The 19,219-nt window shown below is 40.3% G+C and overlaps 1 protein-coding gene across 7 annotated transcripts in view; it reads right to left on the bottom strand.

Annotated features, from left to right (window-relative positions):
- Window positions 1–15,420, bottom strand: part of LOC106145533 (uncharacterized) — a 37,904-nt gene extending 22,484 nt beyond the window's left edge. Inside the window, exons 1-2 of one of the 7 annotated variants that reach the window (XM_078035575.1) lie at window positions 15,276–15,418; window positions 4,844–4,987 (exon numbers count right to left, since the gene is read on the bottom strand). In XM_078035575.1, the coding sequence (XP_077891701.1) occupies window positions 4,844–4,858 (15 nt within the window). In that variant the 5' untranslated portion in view covers window positions 4,859–4,987; window positions 15,276–15,418. Of the gene's footprint in view, window positions 1–4,843; window positions 4,988–10,958; window positions 11,108–13,962; window positions 13,986–14,540; window positions 14,630–14,953; window positions 15,095–15,275 lie in introns of those variants that run through there. The other 6 variants (XM_078035576.1, XM_078035577.1, XM_078035579.1 and 3 more) reach the window with 6 other exon arrangements.
- Between the last annotated feature and the right edge of the window lie 3,799 nt (window positions 15,421–19,219).

Raw genomic sequence — 19,219 nt, 5'->3', positions numbered from 1 at the left:
ACATTTTCCAAATGTGATGAAAATTGAGAATCTGCTGAACCAAGAATCCCTGTCTACAGGTCACAAACTATATAGTGAAGAACGGTTCCCAAAGAAAGGTTCTGCCTTTGCCCAGAACCGGGGAATTTCTCTCTGTCCCTGAGTATCTTGGCTGGTATGAATGTTTGTTCACCTTAAGCCTTTGGACACACAGTCTAAGCATACAATGTGATCTGTGGGGACAGGCCTTGAGTCATGTGATATCAGCTTGAACTCTGAATGTACTGGAGACTAAGGTGTTAATGTGATTGAATCCTAAAAAGACTTTGAAATGGGCCTGGGTAAGATGGCCTTCTTGTTATTATCCCATGGCTGTTACAGGACACTGTTGTTTGGAGAAACAGCCAAAGACAACAGGCTTCCACTGACAGAAAATAATCTGAAGCTCATGCAAAAGGACTCTTGGAACTTGTTATATGTGCTGGTCTCGTCAATTTTAGTGGATCCTTTCATAACAATAAACCATAACTGTGAGCATTTGCTAAGTCCACCGATGGTAGTTTGGCAGAGTGTTATATACAGAATCCATACCCAGCATATTGACCAAGTGCTGACCCTTCCATGCTGGAAGTGGTCCAATGTAAACATAAATTGTGTAAAGTATAGGAGGTGGGTGGGGCTTGGCTTAAGGAAATGGGTCCTTGGGGATGTACCCTTGGGGACTTTAACTTGCCCTGTCCTCTCTCACTGTCTCCCAGATGCCATGGGGTGAGCAGATTTGCTCTACCACACTTTTGTACCATAATGTACCACATCACCTCATGCTCAGAAATGAGGGAACCAGCTGAGCTTGGAGTGAAACCTCTAACCCTAACCCTAACCCTTTATTTTTTCTTAGTCTTTCTGTTGGCTTTCTCATGTATTCTGTCACAGTGACAAATAGATGACTAACACATGTTGCTTCCAAGTCCCTGATCATGCAACCAAACCACTAGCTGCAGCTAGTGATATATAGCAGCACACTAGCCTTATTTCCTTTCAAGCAAAATGTACCACCAGGCACAGTGCCCAAAGCTCTGCCCTCTGCAAAACTTCCGTCTATCACTGTCCACAGGGATGTAAGAGAAAGGGTCTGTATTGCTAAAGCTTATAACTTCAGGTGGTGCCTGCATAATGTGCAGACCCAAATGCACACACCAGGCATCTATAGATCATTTCTCTCAACAGCTGCAGCAGTGCACTGGAACATTTTCAAGGACCAATTACATCAAAGTCCACAAAACAAGTCTCAGCACATTTTTTTAACACTAGAATTATACCAAGTAACCACAATGTAATAAAACTATAAACTATAAGAAAAACTTGGAATGCTATGCAAATACATGGAAATTATACAACTTACTTCAGAACAAACATTAGCTCAAGAAGAAATTTAAATTTCTAGAAACAAATGAAAATGGAGATACAACATACAAAAATCTATGGGGTACAAGAAAAGCAGTACTGAGGGAAGTTTATAGCAATCAATGCCCACGGCAAAAAGTGGAAAGACCTCAACTAAACAACTTATCATTGTATCTCAAGGAAGTAGAAAGAAAAAAATATATAAAAAACAAATGAAACAAAGACTTGTTCTTTGAGAAGATAAACAACATTGTCAATCCCATAGACTAAGGAAAAAAGAAGGATGACACAAATAAGATCAGAGGTAAAAAGGGACCATTACAACTGACAATGCAGAAACACAAAAGATCACCAGAGATTATTAAAAATAATTATACACTAAAAATATGATGGCCTAGAAGAAACAGACAAAATCCTAGACACGTACATCTTACCAAGACTAAATCAGGAAAAACACAAAACCTAAACAGACCAATAACAAGTAATGAGACTGAATCAGTGAAGTCTCTCATCAAAGAAGAGCTCGGGATCAGATAGCTTCAGCACTGACTTTCAAGAACTAATATCACTTTCCTTACATTTTTCTCAAAATAAAACCAGGAGGAATTCTTCTAAGCATATTCTATAAGACCAGCATACCTGGAGAGAACACCAAAACTAGATGAGGACACAACCACTGTCAGACTCGTTGACAATTTGTAATTTTTGGTACAGCAGAGATGCTTAAGAAAGACACATGTACACATATGTATTTAGTAGAAAATGAATACTGTCTTTACTTTTTTTTATATACAGCATTGTTAATTAAAACAAAGGGAAAGAAAAAACATCCTTTTTTCAGCTTAATCCTTATAAGCATGGATAAACATTTTTAGGAAAACTTTGTTTATGATCATAGTGTTCCATATTTTTTATCAATTAATTTGTGATTAGTTATTTCTAGGCAAACACACACATATATATAAATTTTACACTTGGCAGAACATTTTTTTTTTCCTATCTTAAGACAGCAACAAGGACACAGTTCAAAGAGTTCATACTTTCTCACAGAACTCCTTGTTTTGCTAAGCACAGCAAAACTTAACTGTGTGCATGAGCTCACAAACCATAAAAACTACAAACCAATATCCTTAATAAACAAATCCTTCACAAAATACTAGCAGCCATAATCCAAAAGCCCATTAAAAGATGACTCACTAGCTGAGGATATAGCTCAGTTGGTAAAGTGCCTGCCTCGAATGCACAAGGCCCTGGGTTCAAACCCCAGCACCACAAAATAAACAAACAAAAGATGACTCACCATTATCAAGTGAGATTACACTCAGGAATTCAGTATGGTCCAATATATGCAAATCAATGAGTGTGATATATAACATCAATAGAATGAAAGACAAACCATATGATCATCAACAGATGTAGACAAGGCATTTAATGTAAAGCAAGATTCTTTCCATGATAAAAGCTGAAAAAATTAGCTGAATGTGGAGACACATTACCTCAAATCCTATTTGCTCAGAAGCCTGGGCAGAAGATTGCCAAGTTCAAGGTCAGTCTGAGAATTTAGGGAGACCCTGTCTCAAAATAAAATTTTTAAAAAGGGCTGGATTGTAGCTCAGTGATAGAAAGCTTTTCCAGAATGTCTGAGATCCTGGGTTTAATCCCTAAAACCAGAAAAACAATAATGATATAAAAACAAAAGGAAGGTATTATTAAGAACTGCTCCCTGAATATTCTCTGTGTATCTTTCTCTCGACTCTCACTGAAACTGTACCCACTAAGTGCATACTCCTAGGCCTCACCACACCTGCTTGCTATTAGCACAGACCAGGAGAGTCCAACCTCGTCTCTAAGCAAACACACCTATTCATGTCTTCATAACAGTGACATTTCCAGTGTAAAAAAGGCTACTACTATATCTGTTTAGACTAATATCTCCTATTTAGGCCTAATTTAGTGCACTACAGGCACTAAGATAAAAATTTAACAAGAAACAAAAACAGTTGGATTTGACAACTGATGACTCCAAGACCAGAGAGGGGCGGGAGGAACCAGGGCAAAGTTCCCTTTGATGTTTCAGGTGTAGCTGATGGAAATACCATATAGAAGGAAAGAATGGAGGATGTGGTTTCACTTAAGATTCATAGAGCCTGAGGGGCCCTCAAGTAAGTGAACCATTGCTTTAAAGGCTGGGGAAGAGGTCCACGCAACGAGAAATATGTAGGAGTCTCAAAACCAGTGTGCAAAATACGAGTCCAGGGGTCCATTTTTAGAATACAGTATTTAGCCTTAAATGTAAACTGGTATAAGAAAGGCAACTTGTAGCCTATCTATCTAAATACCTGGAGCTTCCCAATCTGTATCCAATCATAGCCATTTTAACTTAGCCCTTCTCTTTACCTTCCCCAATTTTAAAATTAACCACAATTGCATAGATCATGACCCCGAGCTCCTCCTGCCAGAGCAAGGGGCAGTACTGCATTAGGGATAAAAACAGGTGGACTGCCCACCAAGTTGTGCTTGCTTCTTGGACTTTGTTCAGTAGCACACACTTCTGCAGAAGTAAAGTTTGCCTTGCCCAGCTACTTCTGAGTATGTGTCTGATTCCTTGAGGTACCCTGGTACTTCTAATACCACAGGGCTCAATAAGACAAGAATGGCAGAGTAGATGAATGAGGAACAGGACAAAACACCTCGATAATCTTTGTTAATGAGAAAAAAATAGAATTCAGGGAAAAGAAGAAAAAAGCACGAGTAAGGTCATGACAGAAGACTTGAATAAGGCAGATACAAGAACAGCTTTGGAGTTGACTACCATTTAAGTTCCTGGTGAACTTTTGAAAAACTGAACTAAGACTAAGGAAGGGTAGGTTAGAGTGCAAATGAGCACTAGACACATTTATCAGAAAAGACAACTTTGGACACTCTGCATTATGATTTACATACACAGACAATGTAGCAACATACTGGCAGTTATTTAAAGCCCTGTACCAGACTCTGTCCTCCACACGTGTATTCCAGGTCTTCCAAAGCTATGTGGGACCACATGGTTTTAGCAACTCCAGAAAACTGTTTTAATTGATTTGTTTCAGCACTAGATTCTCTAACACTAGATTCTCTAATACAGCAGAATGCTGTGACTCTGCAGTCTGGCAGTGAAGCACTGTCCACAACATCTATGCAAGCCTCTGTTTTAGATTACATATGCCAGGAGAACTTACCGTGTTCTCCTCTTAGTGTCAATTCCAGCCATATAAAATAGGTCTTTTGGTCATGGTATCAGAAAGATCAGAAACCAAGTTGCATGAAGTTCAGATGGCTCTAAGGTTTTATAATCTGGCTCTATCAACATATCAACTTTTATCTTCTTTGTGATGTTAAATTTATTTGATTCTAATCCCATTTGAATTAAGGAGTAAAAGCTTTTAAAATACACTAAAACAAGCTGAGGAATATAACTTACCACAGTGGTATTCATTTTCTTTGTTCCTGGAGACAGATAGGAGACTATGGAATTACAGTTGGAAGACAAGGTGAATGGAAGGAATCAAGAGAGTTGGTGTGCCTTGTTCCTAGGTTCTGTTGTACAAAGATCTCTACACAGTAGCTGGTGGAAAAGAAAAAAAAAAAAAAGCTAAAAACCAATAACAAGAAAGCTTCCTTTTATGAATGTAGTCCCTTATATGTGAGAATTATTGAAAATATCTTGTTAAAGGAACACTAGCAATTCTTTCATTGGTAGAGATTAAACATACAATTTATCCTTAGGTTAATGAAAATACTTATTTGCCATTGATTTAGTAATAATGTTAACATGAAGAAATAATGTAAAATTTTAAGGATGATTGTTTAATGAAACTAAAGAAACACTATGTAATCACTAAAATTTAAGTTATACAACAAAACTTAGGCAGTGTTAACTGTTTTCCCAATAATACAGATGGATAATGTAGCACTCTGTATTAGTGTTTCTGTTAGAACATCTCTTGATTTTACATATTTAAATTTCATAGAAAGCATGCATCTTACAACCTATTGTCTCTTCCGCAAGACAGCATGGGAATACTGTACATCTGCTATAGTACACTTTTGAGTACCACTCTCTAGGGTGTGTCTCTGTGCATCTTCATCTCCATATTAACCCTAACCCTTCCACAATGACTCTGGGCTTCACCATTTCAGTTGCTCTGGCCAATGGGACAATAATAAATGTGATAAAAATTCTTTTTGAAAAAGAATTTGCCTTCTTAGAATCCTGCCTGACATTTTGTGAAGGTGCCTAGAGCTAAACTGTTGGATACATATGGCCAGCACAAACCAGCAGACGAGAGTAAAGCCATCTTCAAGGAGCCAGTCGTTTAAGGGACAAGATGACTAATGCTTTATTAGGAATCCCAGTCAACACCAGCAAAGGCATTGCCCAGATGCATCCAGCACAAAATGCTGATGCACAGAATCATGAACAAATGACATGCTTCCTTTTTTTTAAGCCCAGAAAAATTTTGGTGATACATTATGTAACGAACAGATACCTGTGATCTTATAGTATTCAATGTTTTTAACATACTGGTAGAGCAGTGAGAAATAATTTAATGATATGCCAAAAATAATCAAAAGAACTTCACAATCACACATGAGTGATTTCATAAGCACAATAAATATTAACCAGAGAGACCTCAGCAAGACTTAGGCACTGAGGTCATGGGAATCAAACAGAGAAACTGGCAATCATGTCTACATTTTTATATTGTGATCTTATCACTTATGTGTTGCTAGTGTACTGTTTTAAGAAACTAGAAGTAAAAGCAATTGTGCTTAATTTCCCATTTTAAATAATGAAAAAAATAGGCCCCTATTGGCTGTAGCACTCATGAATTTCAAGAACAGATTATAGACATTAAGTTAAAAAAAATCTGTATTATCTCCTTGGGTTCATACAATTCACAGAAAACCACTGGGATTAAAAGGATAAGCATGTTCAAAGCAAAAATCTTCTAAAATAAAATTTGTTTTAAATTGACTGTTGAAACTGATCTCAAAAACAACAGATTTTACTTCATCGTGGCAAAATAGGTAACACTAGTCAAAAAGCCAAGATGCCCGACGCCTACAAAACATAAGACCTGGTACTGTTCACTTACTACCACAAATCCAACTTTCTCTACCTTTCTCATCAGCCAGCAAGATGCTGGCAAACTTCCTGAATTACTAGGAAGAACCACCAGGATATAGGGAACACCATTACGTCTAGAGAACAATGTGGTGAAGATGAGGTTTGGGAACTTAATTCTGTACATAAAGAGGACAGAGTACAGTTAAAGAAGTGTTATGGAGCAATGTAGATAGGATTTGCCAAACAGGACAGGCTGTCCCTCCACCCCAGGCATACCCTCACTGTCCCAAGAATAAGCAATATTTGCTAGGCCTTTCCTAATGGTCACAGCCCACCTTAAATTGCTCTTCTGAAAGTTATCCAGAACTTCCAAATAGCATCCTGTCTCTGATAGCCTCTGGATGAGGTGGTATTGCTCAAATCTTATTCACACTAGGTGGTAGTATCAATAATTATTTGGTCCACATCAAAGCAGGACCTTCTCTTTTCTTAATCTCCTTTGCCTGGGCTGCTAGAGAGAGGATTCAAATTGCAAGGATATTCTTTAGGGTGGAATTTCTATTCATGAAGCCTCCTACCTCATACTACATAAGGACTACTTTGTTCCAAAGAAAAACAGGGCCACCATCCAGTACCCCAATATGCCTTGTAGAACTCCCTGTTCCTGGAAACGAGGTCTTCTATGAACTCCCTAAACTCACACCAGGAGTGCTAGGCAGGCTATGAAATGCGGGATTAGATTCAAAATTTTCTTGCCAGAGACATTAATAATAATCACATGATGGGCTGGGATATAGTTCAGTGATAGAGTGTTTGCCTGGTATATACGAGGCCCTGGGTTTGATCCCTAGTACAAAAACAACAATAAAACTCCCACAAATACTAACTTTGCTTAGGACACTTTACAACTGCTTCTCTGGGAATTCAGTGGCATTCAATAGTAATAAAAATACACTCATCTTACATATGGGTGAACTGAGTGTCAGTCAGGTTATGAGAAGACCCTGCAGTGGTAGAGCTAGAATGTGAACTCACACTGCACACCTTTCAGGCTCAAAACCCCATCATCATCCTCATCTTGGACTCAACCACACTATTCCAGAGCTTCTGAGCCAGACTTTGTATGTCTGGAAGCATGCTCCCAGAACTGTTTACTGGCAAAGCACTAACTTGAAACATGTGCAGCTGCAACTTCATCATCCCCAGACCTGAAGATCCCACACCAATGTCATCCTTCCTGACAGCTATCTAAAACCCTAGGGTTCCTCGAAGCCCCTGGCTTGTCTTCCAACTTTCACTTATCTTCAGGGACACAGAATTCAATTTGGTCTGCAGAGAATCCTAGGGAGAGCCACACAGTAAAAAATTTCTGTGCAGAAGATGGTAGACTGAACGGAGTTGCACATACACAGAAGGAACCTGGAAGAGTCCTCCTCCCTCCTGGACCTCTCCCAGAGATATCACTGTATTTCCTACAAAACTCTGAGCTCTTCCATTAGGAACAGGAAGTTTTGTTATCTTCCCAATAGTGTCCTGTTAGTAGGAAACCAGGTCCTAATAAACCAAGAAGGGTCAATTATTCATGTAACAGCCAGGTGGAATTATTATTCCTTATTAAATCTGGTTTAACACCCTGGGATGTTGCAATAGTAATAAGGAAATCTGGATGTTGAGACACTTAATGACATTAAAAACCAGCTTTGTTTTAGTACTCATATTAGTATCACTACCACAGAACCCATGTTTACTTTTTACAGATGCATGCCAAAACAGGAAAAAATGTTAGATTTGCTAACAAACAAAAAAATGGCAAATCTCTACCAAACCCACTAATTTGAGTTTTCCTTGGATTATAATACAGTTAGAGAAACTGCTCTTGTGAAAATAATGGAATAAATGGCAGGGTAACATGGCTGTGTTCCACAGTCCACATGCATGTTTAAACTTCCAGTGTCTACATTATTTACCCTAACTATTCCTTCTGTGGCTTCTGCTACAAACTAAGCAAGGACATGTGGTTTCTCAGAGTTTCACTGACAATGAAGTTTCTCCTCAAGCAGGGAAATGCCCAGCTTGAGCAGTCGGAGGTGATGTGTGCATTGAGTGGTATTTAGTGAAAGGGAAATGAGGTTTGTGGGAGGGGTGTGAGAGGCTTGACTCTTGCATAAGAGCCTGGCTGGCTCTTTTCCTATATATGCATTGCATTGTTCACATGCTTCTGTCTCCCTTGATTAAAATGACCCCAACTCTTCCATATATCTAGGGAACCTAGCCTGGATCCTCTCAAAGGCTTCTGTCCTCATACTTTGAAATTCTCGTCTTCCTTCCTCAGAGCTGTGGATCCTGGATCTCTCTCTTAAGCATCTACGGGTATGGTACCGGGGATCTGTTAAACAGGTAAATGGCATTTGGTGAGGGGAGTTGGCAGCACCTCTGGGATATGGGATGTTGTTCCTTCACTTAGTGGGCCTGGTTCTTCTATTGACAGAATTGGAGATGGCAATACACTTATGTGTGCAGACCTCACCCTGAGCCAGTTTGTAATAACAGAAAGGATAACAATACAACCCCTCTCATCCCTCTACAAGAAGTCCTCAGAGGCAAGACATGGTAGCTCAGGGAGGATACCAGGTGTTCTCAGCACAAGCCACAGGTTCTATTATTCAAGGTTCAAGTTCTCACATCTTTTAAAAAAATTATTCCTAAGTATTTTCTTTTTGATATCATTATAACTGGAATTATTTCCCAAACTAAGTTTTTGGGTTGTTCTTTATTTGTGTACAGAAACAACTGATATCATACATTGATTATGTGTCTTGTTACTTTGTTAAACTTGTTACCTGCACATATGTGATCCTAGTACTCTTCTTCCAGTCTATATATCTTAGAATTATTTTCCTCTTGTCCTGGCTACTACTCCAGTACAATTAAGAACAGATATGTGAGAGCATGTGTTTATCTTTTGTAATCTTAGAAAACAAATATAAAGGGGGCTGGGGTTGTGGCTCAGTGGCAAAGTGCTTGCCTAGCAGGTGTGAGGCACTGAGTTTGATTCTCAGCACCACGTAAAAATAAAGTTACGTCCATCTACAACTTAAAAAAAAAAAAACTTGCTGGATCTTTGGCTTGAATTCTAATTAATTTCTTTTTTTTTTAAAGAGAGAGAGAAAATTTTTAATATTTATTTTTTAATTTTCAGTGGACACAACATCTTTGTTTTTGTATGTGGTGCTGAGGATCGAACCCGGGCTGCACGCATGCCAGGCGAGCATGCTACCGCTTGAGCCAAATCCCCAGCCCCTAATTCTAATTAATTTCAATTTAAAAAAAAATATAAAGATTTCACCATAAAGTGTAATACTGATTATGGAATTTTATGAGGTCATTTTCAGCTTGAGTAGTTACCTTTTCTTCCTACATTGTTGAATCATCATGATAGGTTTTGAATTTTGTCATCCTGTTGTCTCCCTCTACTGAGGTGATATGTTAAAAATTGTACTGATAGATTATTATATTAAATGATTTTTGGATACTAATCCATCGTATATTCCAGGGATAAACAAACTAGGTGACAGTATATATTTATCATCATATGTTGATGGGTTCTGTTCACTTATGTTTTTTAAGTATTTTCATCTCTCTCTACATTTTTTCTCCTTCTCTTCCAATTCCCCCTCCCTTTCATTCTACGGATTGTACCTAGAGGAGCTCTACCACAGAGCTACATTCTCAGCTCTCCTTATACACACTTCTACCTCAGGTCTCTTTGGAGGAAAAATGAAACTAAGACACCAAGAGAACTAAGCAAATCACAACATCCCTTACTTTAACCAATTCCAAGATACTGGTGGGAACCTCAGCCCGACACTAGCCCCTATAAGCCAGAAAAAGGGAGGACAGGACTCCAAGGCTGACACATTCACCTGACACATGAGATGACAGAACAACCAGGCAGCAAACTGTGCAACTATCAAGAGAAGACAGGAGCTATAAAGATCACCCCATCCCCAAAACGAATTCCAAGAGTAAGTATGAAATTTCTGATAGTAATAGCCTTCCCCATATGTAAACCAGAATTGTTTAACTGAAGATAATAATGCATGCCTATTAGCTTTAGAAGAAAAGATCTGTTTAGGCAACAGTTATCAGAAGTACTTTAAAACAAAGAGAATATCTCCACATGCAGCCACAAAGTACACCAGGTACCTTACATTCCAAGGTTGCTGCTAAGGAGGAAAGAATCACAGTACGTGACTTCTACAATCAGACTGAATTGGTCACCTTGTCAAGCTGTTGCTGACAGAATAGCTTTCCAGATTTGCAGTTTTGACCACTACCACTTGATATTGGCTACATTGGCATGATGCAAATGGTCACACAGATTTAAGATGCAAGGAAGCTGGGTTTCCTTCTGCTGTTGAGAGAAACCATCACAAACACAACGGTTAAAGTAACAGAAACTTACGCTCTGGTTGGGGTGGCTGATGTGCATCCGGATGAGTGATGCTGCACTAAATCAGTGTTAACACGACTGTACTCTTTCCAGAGGCTGTAGAAGAGATTGGTCTAGCTTATGGTGACCTGTGTTTGCTTTCTCTAAGTTTTGAGGGAGCCCTCAAGTGTGAAGACAGGCGAGCTTTTTCAACCCCACATACATGGCAGAGCCTCCAGGGAACGTGTCCTCATCCAGTGCTTGCCAGAACTAGGAAAAGGTAGCTCCATGCACAGGAGAATGATGGAAGGGAGGGGACCTTGGGACTGCAGAATAGAGTAGGTGGTGGAAGACCCAAAAGAGTGAGACATGGGGAGAAGACAGCCACGTACACTGCTTCTGATATCCTGCACAGGGAAAATTTAAGAGATCCCAAACCAGATGAGCTCATTGGACACAGGCAAACCCAGACAAGAGAGCAGAGGACGGAACCATATCGGGACTGAGGGCCATACTTGTGTTTCTTACCAGACCCTGGAGCCTTTCCCTGCTCCACTAAGCCTGAGATCATCCCAGTTGTTACCCCTGTTATCCTTTGCATAACCATGTTCTTCCCCATAAAACCCATGTGGAACACCATATCTACTTCAAACCCCAGGGTATATACATGTCAGTTAACTCTGTGCGTATATTATTCCCTCCTAAACCTTCTCTCAAAAACTCTGTACTGTGAGTTTTTGTGTTCATCTCTGTGAAACAAACACTTTCGTCATGTCACATCAGCATGTCTCCATGCTCTCTTCCATGTGCTCTGCAAAGCTAAGGCAATTGTAAGACCTACTCAATTTGATCCATTAAAAAATAATGCCCTCTTAGTGGCTTCAGAAGACTGACTCCTCAGGTACAGCAACTTGGTATATGGTGCTTCCCTGAGTGACAGAGGAACCTATGCTGGTAGTGGTGTTGATAGGGAACAGACAAACATGAGCAGTGGGAACAGGAAGTTAAGGGCTTAATTCTATAAACTGGGTCCACTGTGCTGATGCCCACATGCTTTCTTTCCTCTGAAGCAATTTACTATAGCCCTGCCTGGCTCAAGTTGAGAGTATTATTACCTTCCTCAGCAAACTACCTTTTATATGCAGGCCCCCAAATGCTGAAAATAACAAAAGTTAGCTTGAAGGGGGAGGCTTTTGTGACCTACACACAGATCAGATCCCAGAACTCAGGAAGCTAAGAATAATTGCCCTTAACCATAAAATCTGTAAGAACAGGTTCCGATCAGAACCGGTCAACATAGGACAAAGTGACCCAGAATTGTCATGGCAGTGTGGACTTGAAACTCTGCTGTCATCTTGCTTAGTCAAAAGTCAAGAGGTAAACCTGGGTGGGTAGGATTCTCTGGAAACTTCCTGGAACCCCCAATAAAACTGGAGGGAAGGAGAGGCACTCTGTCCCTTTCCTTTCTGAGAGGACCCAACTTTCTCCCTTGAGTGTGTGTCCTTTACTTTTTTCCACCCTTATTAAACTTATACCTGTTACTCTGAGTGACATGTCTGAAATCCTTCTTGACTTGACCACAAGAATCAGGTTTTGAAAGGGGGTGCTTGGTGCTTCCTAAGTATTGCAGAAGGCCCCAGCCTATAACATGAATCATGATCCAGCTTGGATACTGGTACTTTCCTGCTTCCCTTGGAGTGATTCATTGGACATGGCTAGTCCTCTGGTCCTGCCAAACTCTCAGGGAGCTTGGAGATGTGGAGACTGGGTGAAATGATAACATTTTCAATACTTAGCATGAATGTCGTACCCATACCGGGAAACCTCTGCATTCTCAAAGCAATCCAATAGTCCCTTCTCTCAGCCTGTAGACAGGTGATAAAATAATCCTCTGTGAAAGATAAAGCCAGATGTCATTAAACTGGCAAAGAATGGTTTTAATCTGTAATGTACTGTTGCATTAGGAAAAAGAGCCTTGTAAATTCAACTTCAATTTGTACAGAGGTGATTTTATAAGAAAGCATAAGTGCCCCCTTCAACCTTTTAAAAACAGGTGGAGAAACTCTAACCTCTGCTTGATCATCATTTCCTTCTTACCTGCTTAGTGCCTTCTTAATATTTGCCCCAAGGTGATCATTAACTCTACCTGAAATCACCATCCTGGGGGCCACATAATGACAAGCAGAAAAACTGAATGTGGAAGTAAAGGAGATGGGAGACAGTCTGACAACCCAAAAGTGAGGAGGAAGAATCAGAATCTGGGCTCTGAATAGACTGAAGAATTTGGATCCCAGCCTGCAATTCCTGTAGTTCCAATGCTGCATGTGAACCACACATGAGGTCAAAGCAGGGGCTAGGAAGGTTTAGGGGAAGGAAAGGAGAGGCACAGTCAGAGTTGAGGGGAAGGCGATGAAATAGGAAGTTCTGGAATAAAGAGAACAAAAAGCTGCTATAGTTGGAGCCAGCACTTTTGGCTGGACATCTGAAGTGGCCTTAGTTGCCTCTGTAGTTTTAGGTACCCTAGTCTCCTCTTTGTTCAACCCATCTTCAACTTTTAATTCATAGTAACTCCACCCCCACCAATTCTGTCGGAATAATATGGGCAGATACACTGATGCTGAGATCTTTATTCTAGGCCTGGGGCTGTGAAGCAGTGGGCTACTGCAGCACAGGACATACAAGAAGATATCGAATACACACACACAGGCATGGGAAGAAATGAGACTCATTAAGACTGGCCCTTTCCTTCTTGTAGGCAGATGTGTGTATTGTAAACAAGGGACAACACAATGAAGGCAGTTCATAAGGAAAATGAGTTAGTAGCAATTTGAGGCTCAAGGCATTTTTGGAAGGCAGCCTATGGTAAGAAATACATTTTATATCATCCTAGTACACACCTATACATCCTTGAAAATTTCAAAGACATTCAAACAAAATAAAGCTTATCTTTCAACGTGTGAAGTTTTCTGATATATTATTTTGCATTGTGCTCTATTTCAATTATAAGTAATCATCAGCTCCCCAGAGTCAACTCTACCTGCAATTTTAGAAATGCTGAGTTAGGACTGGGGTTGTGGCTCAGCGGTAGAGCGCTCGCTTTGCACATGCGAGATCCTGGGTTCGATCCTCAGTACCACATAAAAATAAATAAGCGAAATAAAGGTGTTTAAAACATATGCTGAGTTAGAACAATGCATCCAATGGTCAGGTACTGCCTGTCCACCTTCCCCTGCCTCAGTTCCAGATGGTGAACTCACTAAGCCAGCCCATCTTCTTCTATGTGTTGGGATGGGCAATGTTACATTTTCCTCTAAGACTTTCCGACTTTGGTACCACATACTTTGATTTTCAAACAGATCCCCTTTATCTAGTGGCAGAGTTTAATCTTGCCGGCCTAAGAGTCACTCTCCTACTTTACAACATATCTGCACTTAATCCATTTGAGAATTTTATCCGGAAGTCAATTTTATTTCAGAGGTCCTGGAAGGGTAGCTCTCTGTTATACCTCAATATTTCTCAGCACTGCCAATCAAAATAATAATAATAATAATAGTTCCTATATCATAATACAAAAATTCCACAGATTTAAAAGCAAAATGTTGCCTGGTGGCCTACCCTGTAATTCCAGCAACTAGAGGAAGCTGAGCCAGGAGGATCATTAAGTTCCAGGCCTGCACCAGTAACACAGCAAGGCTCACAAGCAACTTGACCAGATTCAAAAACAAAAACACGGGCATGTTTTAAATTAAAAAAAAAAAAGAAATAAAAAAAGCAAAAGCACAGGCAAATTTTACAAAACGAGAGTAAAGAAAACCCAAATTCATTAAACAAAAATTTAAAGATATTCAACATATCAGAGGTAGTATCTTCAAGTTCTGTAGAAAAGCAAGATCTCTCAGGGGGAAAGAAGGGACCATAGAGGTCCCATAGGTCCTCTAACACAGGAACCCACACACAAAGTGAAGATTCTCCCTCATCCTGTCCTCCCCACAGTGTATTGAGGGAGATACACGGGACTGCAAGCTCACATCCGCCTGGGAGGGCTCCAGCAGGGCTGAAGTCTCCACGCAGAGACCGGACCAGAGACCGCGGTTCAAGCTGCTGCCCAGCTCACCCCACAGCCTGAGAGGACAACTCCCAGCTGCACAGAGGGCTCCAGCGGGGCCGAAGTCGCCACGCAGAGAGGGACCGGAGCCCTGGGTTGCGGCTGCCGCCCAGCCCACCCATGGCCGCGGGTAACAATGTCCGGCCGTCCCGGAGGACTCGGCCTGCAGAAGGCGGGTCCCGCCACAGCCAGCGGCGCGATTCCCGACGGGTGCCGCTGGTCTCAGAACTCCGCCGCACACTCACCATATCCGGCTTCCGGGGAGGCTCACGCACTTGGGGTGGATGACAGGGCGACTGGGGACGGGCAGAGCCTCTGAGGCCTGCCACGCGGAAGAACGGATTCCAATATGGCGGAATCCGGGAACCAAGATCCGGGAGGTTAGGAAATCCTGCCTTCTCCTTTCTAGAAATGTGCTTGATTGGACAGTCCTCATGCACGTGTCCCTGATTGGATAGAGCTTGAGACCCCGGCTTCTTTTGAGAGTGAATGGATAACCTTCAGCAGAATGAGGCCAAAATAACATTCTTTGCTGGATCTTTCCATTCCCCCTACTATGCAGGTACATTTGCATTTTTAACCTTGTATATAAGATCATATTCATTTATCAATTGTATGTGTATGTATATGTTAATCACAAATGGACAGAGTACAATGAAAATAATTTTTAAATTTCCTGTAACTTTGGTGTCTATTCTTGTGAGGAGGAACTTGAAGGAAACAGTCACTTAAGAAAACTATGTGCAATACAAATAATTTAAAATTTTATTGGATTTTTATATTAAAAATTAAGAAGATTGCCAGGTGTGGTGGCGCATGCCTGTAATCCCAGCCGCCCAGGAGGCTGACGCAGGAGGATTGCGAGTTCAAAGCCAGCCTCAGCAATGGTGAGGCAGTAAGCAACTCATTGAGAGCTTGTTTCTAAATCAAATACAAAATAGGGTAGAGGATGTGGCTCAGTGGTTGAGTGCAGCTGAGTTCAATCCCTAGTACCACAAAAGGATGAAATTGTCATATTTTAATCCAAAATATTATCATTGTTATTAATATAAAATTATTGTGACATCTATACACTAAGTCTTGCTAGTAAGTCTTCAAATCTCACATTGTTGTAAGGCTCCAGCACTGTCCAGCCGAGCAGCTGCATTCCAACTTTTTGAGCTATAACTCCCTGACCTCAGGGAGGTGAAGGGCTTGACCTCCATTTCATACCACATGTGAGGGAACAGAAAATCTATAAGGCACCTACTATTTGCCAGACAAATTGTAATCAACATGTCACTGAATATTAGCATCCTGCCTATCACTATTAGTTTATCCATCACTAGATGATAGGTCATCCCAAAATATATTAGCTTATAACCAGTGGTCAGCAATTTATACTGAGCTCATCTGGGCTCCTCCTCCTGTATGTGGTTAGCTGGCTAGATGGCTCAGCTTCAAAGTGTGATCTGGCTGTCATCTGGGATACCTATTCTCCTCCCTTTGATATCTCATCCTCTACTAGGCCAATGTGGGCTCATTCTCATGGATAGCAGGGTTCTAAAAGAAAAAGAGAAAGCATTCAAGACCTTTTGAGCCCTGGTACCATACTGATACACTTTTGTCATCACAGCTTTGTATGAGTTGTAGCAAATAAGGCCATCCCAGATATAAGGTTTGGTAAACAGACTCTGTCTCTTGATGGAAGCAGCAGTAAAAGCACATTGCCAAGGTAATTTCCTGTTTCCATAATTTAAAGTTTAATCTTTTGGTAGATACTGTTGAGTTATACAGGCATACATGTAGAACTGCATGCGTGTGATTTGGCTTAAGCTCACACAGTACCCCATGCTACAGAAGAAACACACATTGGTAGCCTGACAATTAAGTCCAAGGCTGAACTGCAAAATAAGTTTGCTTTAATCTATTTAAATTCTGGAGGTCAAGGCTTTGGGAAGATCTAAAACATGAGATTCCTCCTCTTCCCTTGTTTGCTCTCCCATCTCTGCAAGAGGGATGGGCCTTGGCCCAGCAGAAAATGGGTAGAATGATATACCTTTGGAGGTTTCCTGGTGGAGTTCCCTGCCATCTGTCAAGGCATTGTCTCTCCCTGTTCTTGACCCTGAGGAGAAATATTGGTAGGTAAAAGTGTTTCATCACCTGTGTTGTGAAATGGAGCTTCAAGTCCTGCACTTCCCTGAGTTCAGGGGAGGAGTCAGCTTTCAAAGCTAAAATGTGACTGCTCTGATCTGACATGTGCAGGAGGCTTAAAATAGAGTGAGCTTTGAAGATTTATAGCAAAAGTATATTTAATTCACAATAATTACATATTGATACATACTATAATGATAATATTTTAGATGTATTGTTATTACAATCAACTTTATCTTTTCTTTTAGTATTTTAATGCGAATACTGGTGCCTCCCATTTTATTTGTGTTGGATATTGCTGCCTTAGGGTATTGCTTCCCAGTTCAAAGTTCATGATACTGCCTCACAAGACCAAAGATCAGAAAAGCTATGGAAACTTTAAAAATAATATTCACCACATTCTTTCCATTTGTGAATAATATGTACATTCACATAATTAAAAAGTTGATATGACCTTGTTGGGCCCGTAAGTTGGAAAGCAGCCTATGTTAGGAACTCTTAGGGTTCAGCACTCTGAACCCAGATGTTGCAGTTGGCACACTAACCATGCTCAGCCTTATCACCATGGTAACCTGGCTTCCCTTGTGTACTCAGCCTGTTCCTTTCCTGCTGTTTTTCTGCCATTGACCTTTTAATCCATGGGTCGCCACTCCTAAGCATGTTGCTAGCTCATTGGGTTATGTGACCCTCAGATCAATCTGCCCAGTAACAGGATATACATACCTTATATATAATCAGAGAGATGATAAATTATTATACAATGGTACATTAAGAATTGTAATGCAAAATAAATAAATAAATAAATAAATAAATAAAAATCATTAAAAAAACCTTGCCTATGCAGTAATAAAGTAGATCGAGTTCTTTTTTTTAATCAAATGGGGTATAATTTCTCATTTTTCTGAGTGTACAGGTTGTAGAATCACATTAGTCATAGAGTCACATATATACACACAGCAATACTAGTGTCTATTTTATTCTGCTGCCCTTCCTATCCGCTCTTCCCCTCCCCTCTCCTCCCATCACTTCTCTCTACCCAATCCAATGTGACACATTTTTTTCCCCTCACATCATCATACATGTATTCTGTATAACAATGAGGGGTCTCCTTCCATTTTCCATGCAATTCCCCTTCTCCTTCTCTTTTCCTCCCACCTCTCTTCCCTATTTAGTAGTAATCTTCTCATGCTCTTCCTCCCTATCCCATTTTGAGTCCTCCCCCTTATATCAGAGAGGACATTCAGCATTTGTTTTTTTAGGGATTGGCTAATTTCACTTAGCATAATCTGCTCTAATGCCATCCATTTCCCTGCAGATGCCATGATCTTGTTATTTTTTAGTGCTGAGTAATATTCCATTGTGTATAAATGCCACATTTTTTTATCCATTAACCCACTGAAGGACATCTAGGTTGGCTCCACAGTTTAGCTATTGTGAATTGTGCTGCTATAAACATTGATATGGCTGTGTCCATGTAGTATGTTGTTTTTAGGTCCTTTGGGTATAGTCTGAGAAAAGGACTAGCTGGGTCAAATGGTGGTTCCATTCCCAGTTTTCCAAGAAATCTCCATACTGCTTTCCATATTGGCTGCACTAATTTTCAGTCCCACCAGCAGTGTATGAGTGTACCTTTTTTCCCACATCCTTGCCAACACTTGTTGTTGTTGTCTTCATAATGGCTGCCATTCTTACTGGGGTGAGATGGTATCTTAGAGTAGTTTTTATTTGCATTTCTCTGATTGCTAGAGATGATGAGCATTTTTTCATATATTTGTTGATTGATTGTATATCCTTTCCTGAGAAGTGTCTGTTCAGGTCCTTAGCCCATTTATTGATTGGATTATTTGTTTTTTTGGTGCTTATCTTGTTGAGCTCTTTATATACCCTAGATGTGTGAGGGGTAAAAATATGTTCCCAGGATGTAGGCTCTCTATTCACCTCACAGATTATTTCTTTTGCTGAGAAGAAACTTTTTAGTTTGAATCCATCCCATTTGTTGATTCTTGGTTTTAATTCTTGTGCTATAGGAGTCTTATTAAGGAAGTTGGGGCCTAAA

The sequence above is a fragment of the Ictidomys tridecemlineatus genome (assembly GCF_052094955.1).
Source record: "Ictidomys tridecemlineatus isolate mIctTri1 chromosome 1 unlocalized genomic scaffold, mIctTri1.hap1 SUPER_1_unloc_3, whole genome shotgun sequence".
Taxonomy (NCBI): Eukaryota; Metazoa; Chordata; class Mammalia; order Rodentia; family Sciuridae; genus Ictidomys; species Ictidomys tridecemlineatus.
This window is presented reverse-complemented; position numbering and strand designations above follow the sequence as displayed.